General features: G+C 37.2%; 1 protein-coding gene across 1 annotated transcript; it reads left to right on the top strand.

Annotated features, from left to right (window-relative positions):
- Window positions 1–534: 534 nt before the first annotated feature.
- On the top strand, window positions 535–24,351 carry SEC24A (SEC24 homolog A, COPII coat complex component). Its single transcript, XM_062587195.1, has 23 exons — window positions 535–636; window positions 5,190–5,711; window positions 8,159–8,335; window positions 9,809–9,886; window positions 10,186–10,352; window positions 10,981–11,153; window positions 12,903–13,005; window positions 13,823–13,949; window positions 14,300–14,409; window positions 14,822–14,934; window positions 15,846–15,964; window positions 16,590–16,645; window positions 16,955–17,161; window positions 17,482–17,602; window positions 18,204–18,362; window positions 18,835–19,008; window positions 19,474–19,584; window positions 19,982–20,157; window positions 21,661–21,798; window positions 22,499–22,603; window positions 22,730–22,822; window positions 23,368–23,471; window positions 23,889–24,351. The coding sequence occupies exons 1-23, from the start codon at window positions 564–566 to the stop codon at window positions 24,001–24,003; spliced, it is 3,321 nt and encodes a 1,106-aa protein (XP_062443179.1). The 5' UTR covers window positions 535–563; the 3' UTR covers window positions 24,004–24,351.
- The last annotated feature ends 1,852 nt before the right edge of the window (window positions 24,352–26,203 follow it).

The following is a 26,203-nucleotide window of genomic DNA, read 5'->3' as shown; positions in this document are numbered from 1 at the left end:
GACGTTAATGCAGAAAGAGGAACAAGCGGGTGCCGCGGTGGACTCCTCGCACGCTCCGGCGGGCGCTGAGTCAGTCCTTCGCCCCCTCGTTCGCACCAGATGGCCCCGCAGGTGCGTTACGCTGCGCGGCACGAGCAGCGTTAGGTTTGGTGGGGTTTTTTGTTTGTTTTTTAATTCTGAGCAGGGTTGCGGGAAACGCAGTGTCACCCTGAGGGGGCTCGAGGGGCCCCGCCACCACCGCCGCCGCCCGAGCGGGCGCCCGTCGCGGCCGGACCCTCGCCGCGGCCGGCTTTCCCCGCCGGCTTTCCCCGCGCCCCGCCGCCCGCCCCCACGAGGCGGCTCCGCCCGCGCCGGCCCCTTTAAGGCGCGCGGCCCCGCCCACTGCCGCAGAGCGCGCTGGCCCGGAAGTGCCACGTGTACGCAGTGCGCCTGCGCGCCCTGCCCGGTAGTTCCGGTGCGGGGTGGTTCCTCCCCCCTCCTCTCCCCACCTCCCCCCTCCCCGCCCCGCGCTGAGCTGGGGCCGGGCCGCAGCGAGCCCGGCGGACGGCGCCGAGCCCGCCGCCATGGCCCAGCCCGCCAGGCCCGCCGCCGGCTACCGCGGCCAGAACGGCGCCGGCCAGCAGCCCTACAGCAACGGTGAGGCGGCGGCGGGCGGCGCTGAGGGGAGGCCGCGGCGGGGCGGCGCCGAGGGGGCCGGGGCGGGGGGGAGGGGCGGCGCCGAGGGGACCCCGGCCGCGCTCCGGGCCTTGGGGTGTCCCCCCGCCCTGGGCCGCCCGCGAGGCCCGTGCCCGCGGGGAGGCCTCGGCCCCGGGAGGTCGGTGCGGGCCCCTCGCCGCGAAACCTTTTTTATAATAATTATTTTTATTTTAAGTAGCGCGCGGTAGGTAGGTCGATGGGTGTTTCGGCTCCCTCGGGTATCGGTTGCTTGGCTGGTTTAATTAAAAGGATGGGGGTGCGAGCGGTGCCTCAAGAGCAACCCTCCCTGTGGCCTCGGGCGCGCAGCCGCCTCGTCGCATTTACCTGCATCTCGGAGGAAAATGTGGCTAATATTTTTTTTTTTTTTTTAATCAAAACTATAAAACCCCCCAAAATATTGGGAGGGGTGCGATTGATGGTTCCTTACACTCCCATCTCCCCATACTGGAGCATAAAGCAAATTGAAAGAGGACGTGGGCTCCACGTCTGGGTGAAGCCTACGTGCTGCTGTTTACGTGTGCTGCTCGTGGGTAGCAAGCTTAATGCTTCAAAAATGCAAGCTATTGGGAGTTGCCATAAGTAGGAGACTTGATGTACCATAGTTTTAGATACGTCCTGTTAAGTGTTGCTATGGAAAAAAAACATATTTATTCGTCATATAAAATAATCTTTATAAAGATTTCTTGCTGTTGACCTATTAATGACAAAAGTATCTCAAAATACTTTTTTTCCATGTCTGTCAACTTAAAAACTGTCAAAAATGGCTTTCAGAAAAATCCATGCTTGTCCTAATTAGGTAAAATACGTTAAATGAATTGCCTCAGACTTAGTATTTCAGAGCATATCCCTGACTGTGTTAAAACTGAGACAGTCGTCGTAGTTTCTGACCCTTTGGAACCTGGCTGTACATGTGGCACTGTGGTTATCTTTTGCAGTGGGAGGACCTTGCGAAGTTCAGACTGAAGCTCACTGTGATTTTTTTTTATTTAATCTTGTCATTCATGTAAAACTAACTTGCTCTTTTTTTGGTATGCTGTAATGCGGAAAAACCTTTATTCCCCCTCCCCCCCCAAAAAAAATACATCTGTGCTTAAAAATAGGTGCTGAAGTTGAAACTGAATGACTTGCTAACTAACCTTTTAAGCTGGAAAGAAAGCAATACAGCCTGCTCTGTGTCTTAGTTTTCTATGTGTGAAAATCTGTGCTGTTGGGAGTACTTCCAAATTTCACATATATAGAGAGTATCCTCTGTACTTCATTCCTTAATTACATTCTTGCCTGTGTTTCAGTGATTATTCTACATTAAACAATTCAGTTATAATGAGATCTTTTGAGTTTTGTGCTTTAGACATGAGTAATTAAATGGTTTGACTTGTCTTTCCCCTCCCCCTTTGTAGGCAGCTTATTACTGTTTCTCAAAGTAATATACAAAATCACATTTTACAAACAACTGTACAGTTGCTTATAGAGTTAGCAGTGTAGGAAGTGGATAAAATACAATCTGAAAAGAGAGCCTCTATTCTGATGAATTTATGGTCCAAGTAGAGAATGCACAAAATAAAGAACATTAACTAATGAAGTAACAAAATGGGCTGACTTGCATAGTGGCATCATTTTATATTTGCTAATTTTGATATAGCTTGGATTAATCACATACTGGAAGGTTTGGGAATTTCAGATTGTCAGGCAGTCAGATGTATAAAAAATATAGAACCGAAACTTAGAGTTATGCAAACAAGGTAATAAAATTAAAGCACTTGTTACGGTATGTTAGAGATCTGGTTTAGGTTACTGGCCTTTGAATAAATTGGATTATTCAAGTGTGAACTGTTCTTGGTATTGTTTGAAATATATGTTGAGAAGGTGTTGTGACCTTTTACAGTAAAAGTAATATCTTTTAAAAACAGTCTGGAGCACATTTTGTCAAGTGTTATAATAGTACTCTTAATGGTGTGTGTGGTAAGAAAGCTGTCCACAGAATATAAATCATTATATAGCTGTCAGCTCTTTCTCTCAACTCTTTGTTCACCTTACTTTTCACAGGTAACTCCCTGAACTCATGTGTCCAGCAAAGGCAGTAAATCATTATAGCAGCACTGTATATTGACCTGTAAATTTTTCAGTACTGAGCATTGGGTTGCTTGGTAACAACCTTCCTCTACTTCATTTTGTTTTTTCTTTCCGTAGTAATCTACATTTAAGTGAATATAGAATACTGGTACTCATTTGCTTTTCACTTAATAGATTTGAAGTGTAAATGCAAAGAAGAAACAATAGGATAGTGAGCATTCTTTAAGTATAAATGGATCTTTTAGAATTGTTTTGGTGTAATCGCGATATCTTAGACTGGCACTCTGAGGTCATGAGATGCTTTAGAAGAATTTGGCTTTGGACAGCTCTCCATATGTCTGGGAAATGGAGGGTCAAAATCGGCTGAACTGGGCACTGATGGTGATCATTCCCATGGTTGTTCAGTTAGAATTCAGCTTTTTATTGTATTTGTTCTTTATCTCCCTGAAGGTTGCAATTGGTGAAAGCAACACACAAAATAACTGACTTTGACTGGGTCATGCTGAAATTCTTGTATCAGAGAATAGAACTTGAATCCTAGCCTAGCATGCTAATATTTTGACCCTTTGTATAAAACTAGTGAGCAACACTTAAATATTCTGGTGCTATTCCTGATCTCTTAGCTGTATTGAATGACCTTGTGTTCTTACAGATTTCTTTCATTGTTAAACAGGTGCCCTTTCTTGTGTTACTAACTCACCCCTGTGGTATTCTGAGCCTTAGCTGGTTTACTCTTGTGCAGGTGATCTATAGCCTATGCTGAATTCCTTGTTGGTTCCTGGGCTTCATAGAATGAAGTAGGAAATAAGCAGCATACAGAGAAAGCCTATATGCTTTCTGACAGGTTTCAGTAAAGAGGTCAGATCAAGACTAGTACCCAACAGCAGCAAAATAGCAAATTCTGAGAAGTCTTTGTGCAACTGTGAAGGTCATTGGAAAGGGTTCACACCCCTCAGCGCTGTTGCTTTAGTTTTGTTGGCAAATTCATGCAGGCATGTCCTGAAAACAAGAACTGAGCATAGGCTATCGAGACTTTTTGTAGAGCTTACTTTAGTATGGGAAGTTAAAATTTGGAATATTATGCTGTGTTGAATTAAGATTTTTAGGGTGCCATAGAAAGTACAGGATCATTCATTTTCAGTTTTTACCTCATTTTCATTACCTTATCCTCAAACTTCAGGGAAAGCAGTGTTTAAAAGTGCTATCAAAATCCTCTGATTCTTGACCAGGCTAGCCATGTGCAAAGGTGAATAATAAAGTTATGAAACTATTTTTCTTATGTTTTTGTACAATATGTAATATTTAGTGCAATACATATTTTACAATTTATTGTAATGTTAGTGTATAAATATACATGGTGGTGTGGTTGGGATGCTTGTTATCACATAGATCTCAGTTGTTAGAGTTAGTAAGTTAAATTTAACAATCTGTTTACAAAATCCATTGTAAAAACTTAATTGATGTGTTCTGCAGCATATTTTTCAAAGAAGAGTCAGAATTCTTGCAGTTCTCATGTTTACAGGCTTTTTCTTTAGACTGTATATGAAATGTCTCCAATATTCAAAGTGTGTTTAGAGATTTTTTTTTTAAAAAAAAGGCAACAGCCATAGTGTGACTGGCTAAAATAAATTTAAATTATACAACATCAGAAAATGTTTTGATGATCTTTAAGCAGTCGTGATTGGCAATGTCATACGTTATCTAGTATACTTGGCTCAGTCAAAAGGATTTCACTTGGAAAATTTATATTGTCTCCCTATCAAGTCAAGCTATCAAGTTTTTTCTACCTGATTTGTGAATTATTTTGATACCTTTATCCTTCATTCCATGTTCCTGACCAACTTGCTTTCTACATGAGTAACATATGTATGTATAATTTTCTTACTAAAATTAACCACAGAGACTTTCATAGATTAATTTTGTCACTTGAGAAATAACATGGTGACCTATGCTGATATGGGCTGTTCATGTCTTTCCTTTAAAGTTTAAGTTGTTGTCAATCCTCTAGTGGAACTAGATGGTTATGTAAGAAATTCTTTTGCTTTCAGTCTGCTATTTTGTACTACTGCCAGTTGTGTGGGAGAGCACTGGTCTATGGTTGGCTTGCCTTCCCTGTTTCTGAGGATGGAAATAGTATGGTGTGTGAATTTCAGACTAAGATGATGGATTATGCTCAGACATTGAACTGCTTCGTGAGTTGTAGTGTTATACAAAGCAGTGGTAAAAATAATGGATCTGAGTGTTGATAGCAAAATACTACGAATCTATGTTGTCTGTAGCCATACCTCTGTCGCTTATTCCTGGTTGTTGTTTAAAAAATCATCGTATGGCTTAGAGATTAATAAAATCTTAGGGAAGGAGGTTATCAGGAACATCTTATTTTCAGAAATCATACTGACATTTCAAAGGTTTTTATCTTCCAGGTCCTGTTCAAAATCAGCTGATGCATTCATCAGATGGCCAGGGGTATAGCCCTTCAGTTCCAGGATCATATTCTCATCAGATGCCAGCCAAGGTTCCTCCACATCAATCTTCTGGACAGTATAACTATAGTGGCTCCCAGATTGCTTCTCAATTAAGTAATTATCAAGGACCTGGACAGATTCTCAATAGGCCAACAGTGGCACCTCTATCTGGGTCACCAGTACAACAAACAGGTTCTGTTCAACACGTGCTGCCACCTGCACTACAAAACTCAGCTGCTGTGTCATCTGCTGGTAGTTTTCCTGCTGGAGCTAGCTCCCCAGTGCTTTCAAACTGGCAGTATAGCCAGACTTCTGTGAGTCATCCAGTTGGGTCTCAAACAAGCCATTTGGCTCATGTGACAGGGACAGTATCAACTCAACCACCAACATCACTGTCAGGAAATACAAATGCTCCAGGAAGTTATCAATATGCTGCTTCTCCAGGAGGTCCTCCACTTCAGAACAACTATATGAAGCCAGGTAACCATAACTCTTCAATAGTGTCTGTGTTTTTTGGTTTTCTTTCTTTCTTTTTTTTCTATGACTGCTAATGTCCCTTTCTCTCTTTCCATTTTGAAAAGAATATCAGATTTACTCTGCAGCAGCTATTTGTTTGTAGAACTGGATTGTCAAAACAGATATTGAGAAAATGCACATCACAAATTCTGGGGATGGCTTCTTTGGGTTCAAATGAAAGTTTTGTGTGCAGTTCAGGCATTTAGGTTTGGTTTGGGTGACTGAAGCAGGTAATTTCTGAATGATGTCTTGTTGTTTGGAAAGCTGTATGTGGGTAATCCTGTTTTTGTTGCCTTCACTGTTCTTTGGAGTGGCTGTTGGAGCATTTGCATGCTTCTGTCAGTTGGGACTTCTGGATTTCACAGTTGAAAACTGTAGTCCTGTTTAGTGAGCATAGGATTTTTTTGTAGCTTAAAATCTTGTTAGCCTTTTTATTAATCACTTAATTTGGGGCATTCTCAGAACAGTCTCAGTCAGGAGAGTGCAAATGACTTGAGTACAGACTGGAAACAAAACTGGAAAGTATTCGATGACATTGAAATAGTCCTGTTGAATGGAAAGCTTTCTTCATCTAAACTTGGAGTTTTCACTGTCTAATATTGTTAGTCTTTAGAAAGTATTCTGAAATTGAGATGTGAAGAATTATTACCTCCATAGTCTATGTTCTGTTTTGGTCTCTTGTGTGCTGGTGTAGGTAATGGCTAAAAGCTTTGATAACACTAACAGCTCTTTTGCATAACCTGTGAATATTGTGGCAACAAACTTGTACTCCAGTTTTTCTTTACCAAGCAGTTGTTTGCTATTACAGAGTTTTTCTAACCATCTTTCCCTCTGAGCATTCTAATAGGAATTGCACACTGAAGTATTTTAAATGTTAAAGCAAATGTTTTTTTTTCTTGAGATGCTCCTAACCTCGTATTAGACATCTTTCTTGGTGGTAATTTCTTGATACATGCCCAGCTAATAGCGTTACGATTTTCAAACTATCTTAAGGTCATAAAATTCATGAAACTTTCAAACCACTTACTGGAATAAACAACTAGAACTTCAGAGGAGGGGAGGGGAATGATGATAAATTTCATTAAGTGGTATAGGGAATAAGAATGAATGACTGAAATGAGAATTCTTATATCTGTGCAACAGTAAATCCTCCTGAGCAATTTCCTTGCTAGTTTTTTGTAGAACAGTGATCATTGTTAAAATTAATATAGCTTATTTTGCTGATCACGTTTTTTCTGTAGTTGGAACAAAGATTTGCAAGCTCTCTGCCTGAATGGCTAAGTTTGAACAGCTTCTCAAAGAAACAGAATCTCTTCCAAGTTCTATAATAGTATTGTTTGTGTGTAAGAATTGCTAATTTGTTTTGCAGTATGCAACATTAAATAATCAATCAGATAATTTCACTAGACTTTTCTTCTTTTTCTTTTCTTCTTCCTTTTCCCTTAAATCTGACCATACCATGCAGGTTCATCTCATGAAGTTGAATGTTCTGTGTGGTGTGGAATTCTTCAATATACTTTCACGTATGGTTTGTGAGCTTCTGTGTCATGTTAAGACTTGACGATGCTGGACAATTTGGCTTTACCTCTTGAAAGGCTAACTTTTGTATTTACCTAAAAGACATTGGTGTCTTCCTAGAGTTAACTAAGGGCAGACATACTGACCCAGGAATAATGGGAACAAAGGGGCAAAGGTACACCTAGGATTTGGCATTTCTCTAAGGGAAGAAAAGCAGCAGGTTTTTAAATGTCTCAGCTTGAGAAAGTTCTAGAGGAAATAATGACTTTTTCCTAGTTTAGAGCTTTCTGCAAAAAGTTACAAACTGCTTTTAGAAATTAAAGATATAGCTATGAACTTTTCTGTGTTTTTTTAATTTGGAATGTTAAAGCAAGCACCTCATGCTGGCGTGATAGGTTTGTACAAACTACTTGTTGACAATGACTTTTCCATGTGATATGTGATATCTTATTTCCTGTGTAGTTTAAGTAGCTACAGAATCTGTATGTTGCTTTTTTTTGCATCAAGTTACTAAAATGGAAGATGAGCATTCTGTCAGAAGGAATCTGTTTCAACTCTTACCAGTTCACTCTACTCTGTATAGTGTGAGACTATATTATAATTTTTATGAAGTCCAGATTGAGCAATTGAAGTCAGGTTGCTTTCTGTGGCTCTTGAAATTCTTGCCAACAATCACTGCACATAGATGTTACCATGATCTCTTTCAGTTACAAGACCTAGCGTTGGGAATATCTCAGAAACAGCTTGAAGTTGTAAAACCTTTTACGCTCTATCTTATGTTGTTTATTATTTGAATAAGAGGAATATTGACAGTTCATTCTGTGTGCCTTATTAAAGTTTCTGTGACCTTTTCGGTTTAGTTAAACCCATTCTAAAAATGAGTCTCTTCACAGGATCTGCACCCCCACCAGTGACTCAGCCTTTACCTCCACTCCACCCTCCTTCAAGGCCACCTTTAGGACCCCCTCCAGTTGGTGGTCCACCTTTAATTAGGCCATCAACACTGACAGCAGCACCACCTAATAACTCTGTATCACAGTCTCTGCTAAATTCATCTGCAAATCAAGAAGGTAAGAAATAGTTTTGCTCTTTCTGCTGAATTTGAACGTTACAACTTGTGCTAATATACAGCCTACAAAGTCAAATGTCCTTTTTTAATTAGGGATTCATATAATAAAATTGATACTAGTGCAGTATAACTTTATCTGAAAGGAAGAGGGTAAGGACATGGAAGGAAGCAAAGTATTTCCGGTTGGTGATTTTATTTATTTATTTTTTTAAAAGACTGCTCAAAGTCAAAAGTGGTATTTGACACATCCATGTCTCCTGTGGTTGCCATCTCTTCTTTCTGGGTATTCTAAAATGGTATTGAGAAATTCTGTTTACTCTGCATCCCTGACTGCTACAGAGGATGCAATCTGTATGCTTCTACTTGTATCATCTTATTCTGTAAAGAAAGCTAAAATGCAGACTCTGCTATTTCTTGCCAGTTTGTGTATCCATGCCTGTCCCTTTTGTTTAAAGCATTGAAATGTACACCTTGGACTTGTTCATTTTCTGAAAGTAGTTTGTAAGGTTCCTTGCATGTTCAGATTGACAGTTTCCTGTGTATAGTAATGGTGTGAATACAAGAATAGTATATTCAGATTTAGCTTACTTTTGAACGTATAAAAGGCAACAGAAACTGCTTTAGCCTAGAAAATGTTTTCTTTGTGATAGAAAAAGTGCAACATTTCCAGGCTCCTGGAGAGCAAGAAATGTTTAGTCTGTGAAATGGCTCGATTGCTTCTTACCAGTAGCATTCAGCATATAATGTAGCAGTAAGTTCATTAATCCAGGTCGTGTTTGGAGGTTTTAATGACTGTATATAATAGCATACAAATTTTTCCTTAGCAATAGGTATTTGTTTCTGTCTATTAAGATATAGTAAGTTTAGCATAAGCTGTACTTTGAGAATGCCTTCTGAATTTCAAGGTTTTTGTTATCTCAGCTAGAACTTACAACTTGGTTGGTTTGTGACCATATCAGAACTTTTGTTGTTCAGTAAAGAGCACTGGACTGAGTGTATAAGTGAAAGGAGTTTGATGTTTCCATGTGCTATCAGTGAAAAAATTCTTCTAGAAATTCAGTACCTAAATTTGAAAATGCTTTGAAAACTGCAGCTAACACAGACACTTCCCCTGACCAGGAATGCTGTCTGATACCTTACTGCATGTTAACTTGGAATCTATGGAGAATCCTTAATTATAAAGTAACTTAACAGTTTACTCAACAAGAAATATAGGAAGTTTTTTATTATTTTTTCTTCAGAAGAGCTTGTGGGGTCTTATTAATGTCCTTGGAGGTCACATTATTATGGAGACCACATGCGAGACCTATACTAAGATGTATACTTAATTCAGCTTTGTTCTGGGACAGAAGCAAAGTAAATCCAAACTGTGATAACCTCATGTTCATCCAGACAGTAGAATTGCTTCTAATTTGCCTTATTACGACTTCTTAATAATTTAGGAAAAGTTTTACTGAGACTGTCGTCTTTATAGGTGATGGTACATCTGCTGCCAGTGATGGATCTGCAATTCAAAACAGCTATGATGCAATAGAAGGAGGTGGCCTCATGGGTAAGGCTTTGGAATTAAATAAGTTTGCTATTACGTAACTTCTTTTTAAGAGTTTTGGGAAAGAATGAGGTTTAAATATTTATGTACAAATGTATGTAGTCTGTTTGATTTCTGTCTTAAAAGAAATTTGAATGGAATTTGAAATGTTATCAAGATTTTGCAAGATTGACACTACTTGTGAATTGTTTGTACTTTAATTAAAAAAGAACATGAAACAAAATATCTCCCACAATATTAATGCATTAATCAAGCTGCAGTTCTTCAGGAATTTATTTGAAGTATGTCTTCTCTGCCTTCAGCAACCACACATCAATCTCCTGCCCTCCAGAATCTTAAGATGGGTAGAAGTGTTGGATATTCATATCCTAACTTGCCACCAGGCTACCAAAATACTTCTCCACCTGGAGCACCAGGAATGCAAGCACCTGCTCTGCAGTACCCAGATGGATCAAAATCTTTCCACCAGGTAAAGACTTTCTAGTTTTGTCTCCTTGCTGCCCGAATATTCTAAAACAACCTCCTAGGGCAAGATTACTGCCCTTGGCTAAAGAAAACTGGTAATCTGTGTATCAGGCATCTAAGAATAATACTTCTATGGTTTGCTGTTTAGTGCCTCATTTGCTTAACATCCATAGATGCAGCCAGAAGTTAATGCTTTCATTGTTACCTCAGTAAATTTGGAAAATCTGTGTACCAGCTCCTCCTGAAATGTTCTCTCCTCAAAGCTCTGCAAAATATTTCCATTTTAAAAACTTCCAGCTGCTTCGAGCATATTTTTCTTTCCTCAAGTTACTGTTGTTGTTAGCTGAAATGTTTGGTATTTTTTTCTGAACTCTCAAGGCAAACTGAGAAGTACTTTTGCCAACTGAGCCTCTGTATTTGAAAAGTTTTAGAGCAAACGTATGCTAATGTTTACCTCCATTACATTGCAAACCTAAGTCCAAGTTTATGTAACAAGTAGTATTTATAAATATACTATTATAATACAATAATAATTTATACACAAAAGAAAAGGAAATATTTACCTGCTTTTTAAATGAACTGTGGATTTCATCCAAAGCTATATTAACTTCTGAAAATTTATATGACTCTAGCCTCCTTTAGGCCCTAATCACCTAACTGCATCTATGGGTGGCCTGAGTCTGCAGCAAGAAGGATTAAGACCTGTGAATCTTCTTCAAGAAAGAAATATTCTTCCTACAACCATTTTGCAGGCACCTGTCCCAAACTTGCATGAAGACATCCAGAAGCTGAATTGTAATCCTGAGTAAGACCATTCATTTGCTATAATTCATCAAAAAAACCTTAAAGTATAAATTCCTAATTGTAAACATAACTCTTCATAAAACGCTTCCTTAATTTTGTGGGAGTAGAAAACTTTGAAAACTGGCTTCGCTGTGTTAAAGATAATAAGTATTGTAAACTTTGCAATGAGGAAGACACAGCAGAAAGTGTACATTGTACTGTCCAGATAACTGCTGTCTTCCAGTTATTAGCAGATGACTTCCTAGTTTTGAAACAATCCCTTAATTTCCTATGTCATGGTATAACTCATGTCATTGTTTCAACTGAATGTGATGTTACATAGCCATGGCTCTTTTTTTTGTGAACAACTTTCTTCTTGAAGAAGAAAGGAAGACAGGAAGCTTCACATGGTACTCTTCAGAAAAATCCTCCGGGAAATATTTTTAAGGTCTCAAGAGACTGTCAAAATGTGAAAGTTGCATGTGTACAGTAACATTAACCAGTCATATTCTACTGCAAATGTTTTAAAAGCATTTGTTTCCACTTGCTGCTGCTTTTTTTGTCCCAAAAAATAAAATAAAGTAAAATAAAAATATTTTTAGGAGGTTAATTCCATCAGTTAAGCACCTCATAGCTATTTACAAAACTGTCAGAAGTTTCACTGATAATGATCCTTTCTCTGGAGTCAAGATTGAGGCAGTTAGCTGAGCTGTTACTATTATTCCTTTCTTTATGTAGTGCGTACACCAGAATTTGAATGACCAGCTAATTTCATTTTAGAGTAAGACTTGTGGATTCAAATATCTCAATCCTCAGTTCTGAAAGGATCTCATAATCCTCCTGTTAGGGTTCTTAACTGCTAAGTGCTTTTTCTAAACCTGTGTCAGAGTATGCAAGAAAATTGTGTGTCTGTGTAGAACACCTGGAAAAGTGAGGAAAAATATTGCTTGCAAGGCAGTTACAAATAGGCAGAGTACAAGAACTTTACAATATAGCTGGAAATAAGTAAGATTTGGAAAAGATTAAAACAGAAATTAAATCACATCCACATGCGTGAGGTATACCAAACACATTGTGAATGCAGAAACAAGAGTGAACTCTGTATTGAAGAGAACTGTTTAAACAGTAAATGGACAGTTAACAACCATCTACCAGCCTCTTGTTTAAAGTAATCTCATTGGACAAATCAATCCAATTATACATTACAAGGTACTCTTGCTTTACAGATTAAGGAAATAACAATATCTTTGTAAAATTGACAATACAAACAAGCTGGATTGAAATTTTAAAAATGTACTGCACACATCTGCACTTTTTGGAAACCATCGAGTTCTGAAGTCTCCGAAGATATGACTGCAGGATTGTTTAAGGCACCTTTCAAAGTTACAGTTTTAAGACAACTTTCAAAACTTCACAAGTTCAAATTGGTATATAGGGCCATCTCAAAATTGTTTTCCAAAGCAACACTTAGCGTATAAAGATTTGATGCAACTTTGAACACGGTTAGGCTTAACTTTGACTTGACTGGCTCAAGTGACACTCAATTTTGCATGAACAGCATGGATATAAAGTAGCATAAGAGCTCAAAGTATGTACTATGGGTCATGTTCAGACCAATCGGAGTGATTTCACAGAGCTGGAGAAGATATTTTCTCTGGAAACGGAGATTTGCTGTCACCAGCTCTGAAAGTAAAAAGGATACTATGTGCTACTGAAATCACCACTTTATTACCTGAAAGCCTCTGAAAATAACTCTTTGTCCTCCATGTAGGTTGTTCCGCTGTACCCTGACTAATATTCCTCAAACTCAAGCCTTACTGAATAAAGCCAAACTTCCTTTGGGGCTCCTGCTTCATCCTTTCAAAGACTTATCGGTATGACAAACTATTGAAAATTTTAGATGCTGAAGTATGCTGAAGATTTGCCTTTACTAGAGTTCAGAATTGGGCAATGAATTATAAAAGAAGGGCAAGTATGTTATCTAATCTTGCCTTACAAAAATGTATCTTGGTAACTGACACTTCCCCGTTCCTTACAAATCACAGTATGTTTTTGAGATTTTTTTTTCCCTGCTATTTTTAAGCTGTCAAGATTCACTTCAACAACAACAAAGTTTGGAGGTAGCGCAAATCTCACTGTGACATAAGGCAGTGCATTTAAATAATGATAATGGTCGGGCAACTTTATTTTGTCGCATAATTATTAGTTGTAGCTAGTGATTTCCTGTATACCAAACTGAGTACTAATTCTTAACTTATTTAAGAATTAATAAAGTTAAATGGGGTTAGATGTTCTCAGATAGTCAGGACACATTCTGAACTTAGGAATGCATCTTTTAAACATTACTAGTTTTTCACAATTTAAGTTTTTTCCAAATATGTGGAGTTTTTTTTTAGTTTGTTGTTCTGAATAAAAGTAGGACTCTGGCTTAAACTATAAATACAAAATTTAAGACTTAAGTGGCTTGAAAAAGAAATATATACAGCAAAATAGGTTAGAGCTCAGCTCTGGTCGTCTCACTGAATTGGGAAAATGTTGTGTGAATGCAGAAATAAATCTTCATTAATGCCTCTTTCTAAACAAATATGGTTTGACTAGATGACCATGAAGCATAGTGTAAATAGTGTTGCTATCACAAATCAATAAGTGTTCTGCATTGACATTTTTAAATGGGAAGCTTTTATTTTCCAGCAATTGCCAGTGGTCACTTCAAGTACTATTGTGAGATGCCGTTCCTGCCGGACATATATTAACCCTTTTGTCAGCTTTCTAGACCAAAGGAGATGGAAATGCAATTTGTGTTATAGAGTGAATGATGGTAAGCCTACGTGTGCTTAATGGCTTAAATTGTTATGTTAAGGCTAACCTTTTTAACTCTAGTTTTGAATTAAATAATCACAGTATACTGTGAGGAATCATCAGTCATGCTGTGGCTGTGTTATATAGGAAGTGTTTCCCATAGGCAGAGACAGTGGTCACTAATGACCCACAGTGAGTTTGAAATGGTCTCCCAATGTTATCTGCTAGGATACAAAGCAGCTGCCCTCCGTGGTATGGTTCTCTAAGAAGTATTGTCCAGCAGAGACAAAACAGTTGATATATTAGCTGTGCTGCGTTTTAAAGCAAATACTAGTGTGAAGTAGTAATATTATAAACTTATCTACATAGTTCCTGAAGAATTCATGTACAATCCTGTGACAAGAGCTTACGGAGAACCTCATAAAAGACCTGAAGTTCAGAATGCTACTATTGAATTTATGGCTCCATCTGAATACATGGTAAGGCTTTATTTGCTCTTTATCAATCTCTTTCTTTGTTTTATTTCCAGAGGCAAGTCAGGAAAGAAAACTCTTTTTATTAGAGGATGCTCTTCAGTGTAGAGCAGTTACTTTCTCAAGGAGTGTACCCAAGAAGTCTTGGGAAGAATTTTAGATGGGAATTTTTCATTTCTAAACAGACATAGATATGATGTCAAAATCTTTCTGTATGTAGAGGATGTAGATATTTGTAGGTCTTTGGGAAGCAAGCCACAATTCTTAATGCATCTGTTTCTTATCAGGTAATTCTAGAAGTTTTAGCTGTCATCTGTATGCTGTTCTAACTACCACAATTGAAACTTGCAGTGGAATGAAAAAATACAGATCTAATAAATGTCATTTTAAAAATAATGGAAATCCTTTCTTTTCTCAGCTACGTCCACCTCAGCCACCTGTGTACCTCTTTGTGTTTGATGTTTCTCATAATGCAGTAGAAACAGGATACTTGAATACTGTTTGCAAGACCTTATTAGACAATCTTGACTTGTAAGTATTTTTGTTTTTTTTTTTTGTTTTTTTTTTTGTTTGTTTTTGTTTTTTTTTTTTGTTTCCCCTTAGAATCTCTTCTGTTTTGCTTACCCTTCAGGACTTAGGTAACTCATGTTAGATATTAACATACAACTACTTCCTATGAAATATTTAAATAAGCATTTACTCAAAGGAACACATCCATCTAACTTATTTTTCCTAAAATAAATGCTAATTGAACTTGCATAAATGCTGCTTAGTGTTTTGTAGATTATTTCTTCTTTGGGCCTGTGTTATTTTTGATAGGTCTGTATCCGTGCAGTAGAGCTGATGTCCAACTTTCTACTTGACTTCTTTTGTAAAGGAAGAAGATAAGAAAAAAAGCTAAAAGTTGATTCAAAATCTCACCGTGGGATTCTTGTATTTGTCAACCCTTTCTGAAGGGGATGTTACAGTGGACTTCAAATGAGACAGTTAGGATTTTGCAGTCCAGTACTAAGTAGTACAAAGCATTTTTCATTGGAGCATCTGTTTTCTTCAAGACTTTACATAGCTGTATTGGAATATTATGCTAATTCTCCCCTACAGAGTCACATTGTAGAATAAGGTTTCCATTAAAAAAAAAAAGGAGAGAAAAGGGGAAAAAAAAAAACAACTGTTGCTGCTCTGGAGACATCTTATTCTTTCTAAGTATTATCCATCTGTTTCTTACCCTTTGGAAGATTTTTGAGCTTCTGCTAGGTAATTCTAATATGAGCTCCTTTACACCTCTCTTTCTCTAAAATGACTTAGTCAAGCTGTTGCAAAAAGATACAGCTGTTAAGCTAGCTACATCCTAACAACCTTGGACAGGTGCAGTGGATTTCTTTTTTTTTAACTCTGCAGAAATAAAATTCCATCTTGCTGAATACCATATGTCTGATTTTCAGGCTTCCTGGGAACACTAGAACGAAAATAGGCTTCATAACATTTGACAGCACAATCCATTTCTACAGCCTTCAGGAAGGTCTCTCTCAGCCTCAAATGCTTATAGTTTCAGATATAGAAGGTATGCAGGAATTTCTGTGATTAGTATCTATTAATAACTACTGATTTTTGACACTGTTTTAAAAATATATGTGCTAGGAGTTTGTAGATCACATCACTAGTCTCACTAGTAATGGTTTTAGAAGTAGCGTATGTCTGGAATCTTTTATGAAGCCCCAATATCTGAGCAATGCTGCATTTTTTTTATATAATTATTTATTTATTTATTTAACTCTCGTAGATGTAATGTTCAGGACTTGAAATGCGAAGTCAGTCTTCCTGACTTTTTATCTAATCTGTACAATTATCTAGACTTCTGTTATGATACCAATTGAAATACTGATCCTCAGTAAAAGTCTGTAGCTTCTGTAGTGAATGATGCTTAGTTCTTCCTAGTTTCAAGTCACCTTTCACTAATATTGAACCATCCTCTTGATTTTTATTCTAAAATAATATTCTAGCCACAGCTATGTTTAGGGATAGGCGAAGGAGGAGGGGGGAAAAAACACCCACATATTCTGTGCTTGAATGGGTTTACACATTGCTGGTATACCTTTTCAATGGGGGTAGCATTCAGCAAATACAATTGGGGAAAGCCTGATGTGATTTTTTTTAAAAGTAACTTGAACACGTTTTTGTTTTTCCAGATGTATTTATACCAATGCCAGAAAACTTATTAGTAAATTTAAATGAAAACAGAGAGGTAAGAATTGTCTTCAGTAACATGTGACATTCATGTAATATTTTTGATAATTTGTGGATTACTTAATGGTCTTTAATACCTGTGGTTTAATTGCCAGGTTTGTAGTGGAAAAAAATAGATGTCTTAGTTTATCTATCACTGTAAAACTGTCTTGTTTCAGGTTGGTAAATGTTGACTTGAGCAAGGGCTTTTTATTTTCTACTTTAACATCAGATGTACTAATACATGTATATGTATGTTGAACAATCAGCTTTATAAAGAAGAAAGCTCCTGACTTGACTCACAATATTTTTGTGTTCTTAATTGTAGCTAATTCAAGATCTACTGAAGACCCTGCCACAGATGTTTACCAAGTCCTTGGAAACCCAGAGTGCTCTGGGGCCTGCATTACAGGCTGCCTTTAAACTAATGTCCCCAACTGGTGGTAGAATCTCTGTCTTCCAGACACAGCTCCCATCTGTGGGAATGGGAGCACTAAAATCACGAGAAGAACCAAACCAAAGAGCAACTGCAAAGGTTAGAAAAGGAAAAGATTAAAAAGATTGATGTCTCTGTTCTAGAAATGTATTTGGCTCTGGAACTGCCTGTTTTAGGTGAACTTTGTGGTTGTCTTGTTCAGCTCACCTTCCTTTATTATATAGTAGAAAGGTGAAAAAAAATAAAAAAAAACCAGTGTAAACTCAGATTAATGATCTGATTTTTTTGTTTGTTTGTTGTTAAAAACAAACAGAGATGTCATCACTGAAATCAGTGAGGGAGAATCAATCATTAGTGTCCCTGAAAATGGGCAGTAAATGTGTTAATCTGTTTGATTTGCTACTCCGTTGTGTTAACAGGACATACATCTGATGCCATCAACTGATTTTTACAAGAAGTTAGCCTTGGACTGCTCAGGGCAGCAGGTTGCAGTAGATTTATTTCTTCTTAGCGGGCAGTATTCTGACTTGGCTTCTTTAGGTAAGTCATATAAAGCCACTGTAAACCTTTACACGTTTGACAAATGTATAGAACCTATATTAACATTGGTACCTCATTTGAATAAATGTAGTGTGCCAAAATGTGAATTCATCCTTGATGAGCAGAGACACTGTGAACAGAATGTAATCTTTCAGTATTTCCTGATTTAGCATAACTGTTTTCATATTTTCTCTTATTCAGTGAGTTGGGAGGTGCTTGTGATCCTGGTATAAGTTGCTGGAAATATTTTTCTTTTCTACCTTTTAGCCATCAGTGTGAATATCTTTAGAGTAAGCTTCAATAGTGTTTTAATCATTTTTCTTTCAATTTAAATAACCTTTCGAGTGACATAGCATCTGTACTTTCTTCAGACCAAGGGAAAAAACAATTCACACCTGATACAGTGTATTTTTGTTTTGTTTTTTTATAGTAATTTCATCTGTATTGCTATATGCAGAACCAACTATGTAATAGAGGTATTTGCAGGTGTAAAGAGTTTAATGCTTAAAGAGAATATTGGATTCACTAATAAAACTAGTATGTTTAAAGACTGCAGCAGCAACTCTCTGCACTCTGCCAATGTATGTTGTTTCTGTTTCAGGCTGTATATCAAGGTATTCTGCAGGTAGTGTCTATTACTACCAGTCATACCATCATAAACACAACCCTGTCCAGGTGGAGAAATTACAAAAGGAACTCAAACGATATTTAACTAGAAAGATTGGTTTTGAGGCCGTCATGAGGATAAGATGCACCAAAGGTTTGAACACTTTTTCTTGTTATTTGAAAACATTTCCGTAGTATTTTGGCTTTACGTAAGCTTAAATGGTTAAAAGACAAGTATTAGCGAAGTAAAATGCGGTACGAGGAATCAAATCATTTTTAAAAACTATACTTGGCACTTTAAATGCAGTACCTTTACTGATATCAACAGTGGTTAAAACTGCAAATTTTGTTGGATGATTCTTTCAACAAGGGACTTTATGGTAGTCTGGAGACTTACCATTACTCTGCATTGATTTGGCTTTTGAATTCCTGGTTTCTGCTAGACTTTGTGGATTCTACGGAATAGTTGTGTATTTAGGATATTTACCTTTCATGAAAATGCTTTATTTCATTGAGCAGAATCTTAATATTCTGATGCATAGCTATGTAACAATGATTGCAGATGTGCAAATGGTGTCTGTAGTTCACATTTGACTATAAAAATAATTAGTTTTTTATCCTTGTAGGTCTTTCCATTCATACCTTCCACGGGAACTTCTTTGTGCGATCTACAGACTTGTTGTCATTGCCTAACGTGAATCCAGATGCAGGATATGCTGTGCAAATGTCAGTAGAAGAGAGTCTTACTGACATGCAAGTTGTTTCTTTTCAGTCCGCCCTGCTTTACACATCCAGCAAAGGTAAGATGTGTACTTAGCATTAGCTATAATAACGGTATGGTATATAGATAAGCATTTTGTCTATGTTTATAAGCTACAGTTCAGTTATAACTACACTAATATTTTTTTATCTAATACCAAGATCAGATCTGTGATGTGTTGCTGCATGTATTTGATGTTATTGCTTCTTTCAAATCAAAAGGTTTCTTGGGAACCTTACTCTGGTAGGCTTAATCTGGAAACTGAAAACTAAGTAATTAACAGCTACTGTAAACAGTCTGGTTCACCATTTGCTTATAAATCAAATTAAATCTTAATTTTTTTGCTTGTTTAGTCAAACACTGATCAACTGTTTTGTTAATGAAGAAGTTATCCAAGTAATTCCAATACTTAGGCATAGCAAAAGTTGAGTATGCTGTGGTATTTCCTGTATCACTTCATAAAAAGAAAGTAGAGTTTGGAGGCTGCAATTTTCTTTTCTTGTAGGCGAAAGAAGAATTCGTGTCCACACTATGTGCTTACCTGTTGTAACAACGCTGAGTGATGTTTATCTGGGGGCAGATGTACAAGCTATCATGGGACTGTTGGCCAATATGGGTAAGCATGATCAGAGCTTGTTGTTAGGGATTTTGCACTTGCATACACAAAGCTTTTGAGTAGTTGCCCTCTGGGAAATCGTATTAGAAGGAAAAGTTCTCCTCTTCAAATAAGGCTTCGGCACTTTTTTATTCTTGTCTTAGGTAATGTATCAGTATGACCGTATGTTGTCAACTTGACTTATGATCTTAATCTGGTACATCATCATGCTTTTGGTGGCTAACATAGCAGACTGGGCTCTTGGCTTGTTTTTTGAATCATTTTTCTTACGTTGCTCTGTAACATAGTAAGTTATAAACATATGTTTGCATGTGTCTTAAAATGAGAAAGTTAACATATGTGACTGTATTCCCACCAAAGAAAGAAAAGCCACTTAATCTTCATACTCTACTCCTAGCTGTGGATCGGTCTGTTTCTGCTAGCCTGAGTGATGCTCGGGATGCCTTGGTCAACGCAGTGATAGACTCTTTATCTGCTTACCGTTCTTCAGTCCTAAGTATTCAACAACCTGGTCTCATGGCCCCCAGTTCACTGCGACTCTTCCCTCTTTATGTACTGGCACTCTTAAAGCAGGTGAGAATTAAAAGGAAGCCATGCAAGAGGATGATTGTGTTTGGCATGTCAGCATGAAGTAAAACAGTATTTCTCTGAGGTGCAGAATAGCATCTATCATCTCAATTCTGAGTCTTGTAAAAATGCTGAAAGAGAAGTTGCTTGATTTAGATTGTTTAATAAAAAAGCCTGCCTTTCTGCTGCTTGCTATTAGGATATTGAGATGATGTTTCACAAATTTGGGAATGGTTCTTTCATAAACAGTTCTCAGGAGATAACAGTTTCATTTCTGTGCACACTAGAACTTGGTAACTGAAAGGTCAGTGTACAACAAAGCCTATCTAATTGTCTTAGGCCTGAGCAGATAATATATGTTTTGGTGACAGATAGTGACTGTGCATTTTTATGTGGGGCCTGTCATTTGATGCAAAAAGAAGGGACTTAGAAAACTTTATGAAGCAAATGTGTCAGAGTAATATAAAGGGCTTCTGCTCTTGCCTGTAAAGGAAAGCAGTATGGGATAGTGAAAATGTTTAGAACTAAACTACAGTAGCCTGTTTAAGAGCAAAAGGATAAATGGTGCAATCAGGGGAGTAGGAGAACATTAAAGATACTGTGTAACTACTCTAGAGAATGTGAAAGGTAATGGAAGAACGTTTTTCAGGAATCTAGTATTTGTGTGTTTCTAGCAATATCCATCTGCACAATAGTTCAGAATGGATTAAAAGATCTAGCTTGCTGGCAAAGATATAGTGTTTGGCTGTCCTTGCAAAAGGTTTAAAGCATTTCCCAATCTTTTGTGATGCTTAAAAATTTGAAGAAACGGCTTTTGGTAAATATCTTTTGACTATGGACTCTCCTCAACCAATACTACAAATCAGCGCTCTCTCTCTCTCTCTCTCTCTCTTTTCTTTTTTTTTTAACCTCTTGTATTAACAAGCATGCTGCTTCCTAGCTTGCTCTCACTGAGGTTTGACCTTCATGTAGAAGACCACGCAAGCATTTAACCCAGTCGGGGGGGGGGCCTCTGTTTCAGTTACAGCTCAGTTTTTAGTCTCAGCAAGCTAAGGACTTGCAGTTATTGGAATTGCGGGTCATTGCAAGTCCAGATCCCATAAGATTCTACACATTGAAGCCAGTAGAAAAGTGTTCCAAAACTTTAAATTTTATCAAGTAGTGTTTTTTGAGGTTTATGTTAGAAAAGATAGATTTTAAGATGTTTTCATCTCAATTGTAGTGATTGCTAGAAAGGATTACCAATAGTTTACCAAGGTCATGGCTGGTTGCAGAACCAGATATGGGAATAATGGGACTTACATGCAAATAGTATATGAAACATGCTAAGGAAAATTATGGAGAAGTAAAATAGCAATGGTAAAGCACCATATTTTGAGATAATTTTTACGGCTGCACTCTGACTTGTAAGTAAATTGGTAATAAAACAGGTGATGTGTTAAACTATCTTTTGAATGCAATTCAAAACTTTCTTTTAACTGACAAATTAAAACATTTGATTATTTGCAGAAAGCATTCCAAACTGGTACAAATACACGTTTAGATGAACGCATTTTTACCATGTGTCAAGTTAAGAACCAGCCCCTTGTTTACCTCATGCTAATGACTCATCCCAACCTGTACAGAGTTGATAATCTCACAGATGAGGTGAGTTTTCATGTTACTGCATGGTTTGCTTGTGTTTGGTTCCACAGATGTGTATAATGTGAAAATTTCTGTTTAAAAACTTCACAAAAGTTTTCCACATTAAAGGTAGGTAGCTAACATTTCCTCGTTTGTATCTCTCCATTTGGTATACTTCTGCATTTTGTTCTTTGGGATTGGACTGATGAATTTGGTAGTGAAGATATGGTCTAGCAGTGGATGGACGAGGAAGGATTTTTCAGCTTATTTCACTTTTGCTTTGTACTGTTGTCTTATGCTATAAATCACATGCAGTTAAAGACAGTATTATAATAGAGATGTTTTACCTTTTAATCTCTCTATAGTTCTCTTATTTTAAAGTGTCAAAGTAATTTTGTGAACAGTGTGAGAATGATTATAGAAAAGCTTGAATAATTCTAGAAATCACAACTTTTGTAGATAACAGATCTGATATTCAAATTCTAGAACTGATTAACAAAGATAAACTTGATGCTTCTAGTACACATCTCTAAATAAAATTTTCAGATGTCTAATGGTAGGCTATGTACTTGAAATAAAACTTGAACCTAATTGAAGGAAAAGTATTCAGTTTCAGTATTCAATATACTATATCTTGCTCTTATTTTAGCCTTCTGTTCTTATGCCTGGTTACATGCATTAAGATGTGAACTGTGGGGTTTTTCTTTTTCTTTTTTCCCCTTAGGGAGCTCTTAACATAAATGATAAAACCATACCACAGCCACCCATTCTCCAACTGTCTGTGGAAAAGTTGAGTAGGGATGGTGCTTATCTTATGGATGCTGGCTCTGTAAGTTGTATGGTGGTGAAAAAAACTGTGTGACAGATTCTTGCTGATCACTCAAAATGTGTATTAGAAGACTACTAAGATGTAGTTTTACATTGTTTAATGTTGTCTTTGTTGGATATCTTTCAGGTATTGTTTCTGTGGATTGGAAAGAACTGTGGGCAGAACTTTATCAGCCAAGTACTTGGAGTTCCAAATTATGGCTCAGTACCACAGAATATGGTACGTGCTTGTTTTTTGTATATCAGTCATGCAGTGCAGCCAGAATAGTTATCTTCACTAGAATTAAAATACCACTATTCAAATATTGGCTTTCTAGGTATGGTTCACTATAAATCCAGTTTCAGGAAAAAAAATTCTGTAGCTCTCCAGGCTAAAACTTTAATCTAGACCTTGCTCTGAAAGCACACTAAGAAGAGGCTGATGATGATTAAATTTCTCAGAGCTGTGGGGGAAGCCTGAGAATATTTGGGGATAGGTAGCACAGCAGATTAATGGGAAAGTCCCTTCAGCTTCTGCAGTAATACAGGTGTTGATCACAGCTCAGTTGTCACCATTCTGACAGCCAACTGCTGCTACTAGTTCAATGCATTGGACAGTCTCAAGCCTTTAAAGGAAACTAGAGTGAAACTATTCATCACGGACCTCATCTGTCTGAGGTTTCTTTATACCTGACTAGGATAGAGCTTAACTCATAGTTAGTGTCCTACTTATTATTCCTCTGAAAAAAAATCTTGTCTATATTAACAGTATTCTTTGCCTCTTAGACACATCTCCCAGAACTTGAAACTGCAGAATCCATGAGAACAATAGCTTTCATCTCTTGGCTGAGAGAACAGAGACCCTTCTTTCCTATACTGTATATAATAAAGTAAGTGTTGTGTTGTTTCCTTTTAACAGTCTCTGCTTCTTCGGGGACCTCTTACAATGTATTTTTGGATATTAAATATTATACTGCACTTTCTTCATACAAATTTTAAGTGGTCCATGCTGTGAACTAAGAGATTTAGCAACAGATACGACTTGTTGTCAGTATCTCCAATTAGTCTTAATCTGTAGAAGTTCTAAATGTCACAGAACAATCTTTAGTCAATGACAGATAAATGAAGTAAACACTGATAAGCGTATTGGTTGGGTTTAATCACAAGGGCTCTCTGAGATCCTGTCTTTGTATGTCCTTAGGCAGCTTTTGAAGCATCTTGCAACTGACCTGTAACTTTTTAACAGCGCTGCACTGTAGATTTTGGTGAATTTTTATTTCATTTGAACACTTACTTTCTTTTTGAAGGGATGACAGTCCATTGAAATCAAGCTTCCTGCAAAATATGATTGAAGACAGAACAGAATCAGCCTTATCCTACTATGAGTTCCTCCTACATATACAGCAGCAAGTGAATAAATGAAACGCTAGCCTTTGGTTCACTTGCTTAAGGAAAGATTTTGTGGTAAAGAACACTTGTGCTTGTAATATCTTCATTCAATCTGTGGCCTGAGGCAGTTGATGAGAAGTTCTCACTGTGATTTCAACAAACTAAAGCAAATAAAGGACCACATCTGAAAATCAAATGTGCAACTACGTAATATTTTACCTTATAAAAATCAAAATATTGGAACTGGTTGAGCACCTTTAATTTGCTGCAAATTATGTTTTTACTGTAAGTAATTGCAGCATGAAGTACATTTACAAAGGCAATATTGAAAAGGTGAAATACATTTTGTAAAATAAAGAGTTCTTTGTTGTTCAAAATGTATATTTCTGTATTTCTGTAACTCTTGGATTTTTTTTTTTTTTTTTTTTTTTTTGCTGCTAGATATAAAAACCTCACAGTACTGCCTATGATTTGCAGGGAAATTCTTTATTCAGTGCATCCAGTGATGAGAATCAGAGCATCTTAATGTTCAACTTAAAATAGCAATGAAACAACTATTCATTGTGAAATGAACAAATACTTTATGAAACTTAAAATCTAGGATTTAGAATGGATTATGACTAATAGGACTAAAGGTAAGCTTATATCAGATGGCTGAATTTGTTAAAGGTTTTAAACACATCAGTATTATAACTGAAAATAGGAGTGGGGAGGAACAGGCCTTGTATGGGATATATTTTAAAAGTTAGTAGCTGAGTCAGCAGCAAAAGTAGATTGAGGTGGGTGGCAAGCTTTATTTTTCCTCAGTAAAATGAACAGAGTTTTAATTTTAGTTTGTAAATAGTGTGGGAGGGCAAGAACAAGGAAGGTCATCCTGGATTTTTTTTTTTTTTTTTTTTTTATGTTCACTAGACTTTTGGCTCTTGTTTACATTAACTGAATGTTATGCCCCTAAAACTTAGTGCATTTGTGAAATGAGGTTTTATGACAGCACTTAATGTTTTGAAACAATGTTGAATATTTGACACTTTAAATTGGAAAAGAATTTTTTTCCCAAAGACAAAAATGTTGTATTTGGAGAATTGTTTATAGTTTGAGGCACGCTTTAAGTTCTCCAAAGTCCTTTTTTCTGCAGCTATGTAATGAGCTTAGGTCCAAAGCCAGTATGCACCGAATAAGAGCTTTAAATGTACTCTCAGATCCCTGCCAGTGCTACAGAAAGAAGTTGACATTGGACTTAAGTGAAAATTTTTGTACAAAAATATTCAGAGCATTTCATAAAAGTGTATTGATAACTGTTCTATTTTGGAGATTAAGCTATCGTTGATAGCTAGCAACATAAAGAGTACTTAGTTAAGGTATTGTATCTGTATGCCTGTGAAAGAGCTTCATATGGAAAAATCATGTTTTGCATTTAGTTTAATGGTGATGAACTTAATTATAGGTCTTGCAAAATCCACTTGCTGGGACAAGTATGTACTGTGATTAGGGTAGGTAACCTGTGTAGGTTTTGATACAAATGTCACAGGACCTGACGGCATCATCGTTTGCTACCACTTCGAGCTCTAGCTATACTTGATTGTCAGGAGTTGCCTTACTTGAGGGGAGAAGTGTCTTTGGAGAAACAGCTCTTACCACTTGAGCACAAGATGCTGAAGTTCAGAGCAAAGACTAAAACTGCATGAAGAGATTATTCTAGAACAAATTGAAGCTCCTCTGGCTGCTGTCTCTGTAATAAATGGGAATATATTTACTTGGACAACTTTTCGAAGAATTGCACACTTTCTAGCTAAGGAGATTTTAAGTTTGCTAGTCTAACCTTTTCCAGTGGGAAGGGTCTTTTTCATCTGAATCATAAAGGAAAACTACGCGTTTGCATAGGTTATCAGTTAAAACTTCTGTTTTGGGGCATATTGTCACTTAGACGCAGGAAACCATTCTTGTGTCTAACAGCGCATCCAAAATTTGTTTCTTGCTATGGCTATATTTTACCATTATATTCCTCAAAAATTATTTAAGAAAAAAATGTCGGAGGTGGCTTCATTACTTTATGTACACTAGGCTAACGGCTATGGATGTCAGTCTGTGTGGGAATTAACAAATTTGAATAAGGGTCCCTAAGTTTTGCAGAGAAAAACATAAACAATCAGAGAAACTATCTTGAGTTGAATGCTTCTCTTTACCTTGGGAGAAACTCTGTATTGAACTTTGTTAGTTTATTCACTTGTAGTGG

Source organism: Rhea pennata, chromosome 14 (genome assembly GCF_028389875.1).
Source record: "Rhea pennata isolate bPtePen1 chromosome 14, bPtePen1.pri, whole genome shotgun sequence".
NCBI lineage: Eukaryota > Metazoa > Chordata > Aves > Rheiformes > Rheidae > Rhea > Rhea pennata.
The sequence above is the reverse complement of the archived record's forward strand: the minus strand, read 5'-3'. Positions and strand labels throughout refer to the sequence as shown.

What these genes read in the sequence shown, in the direction of transcription:
- SEC24A (XM_062587195.1), top strand. Translation starts at nt 564, where the DNA reads ATGGCCCAGCCCGCCAGGCCCGCCGCCGGCTACCGCGGCCAGAACGGC. An exon ending in TATAGTTTCAGATATAGAAG is followed by an intron (nt 15,965 to 16,589) that starts GTATGCAGGAAT and finishes TTGTTTTTCCAG; the next exon opens with ATGTATTTATACCAATGCCA. An exon ending in ACCAAAGAGCAACTGCAAAG is followed by an intron (nt 17,162 to 17,481) that starts GTTAGAAAAGGA and finishes TTGTGTTAACAG; the next exon opens with GACATACATCTGATGCCATC.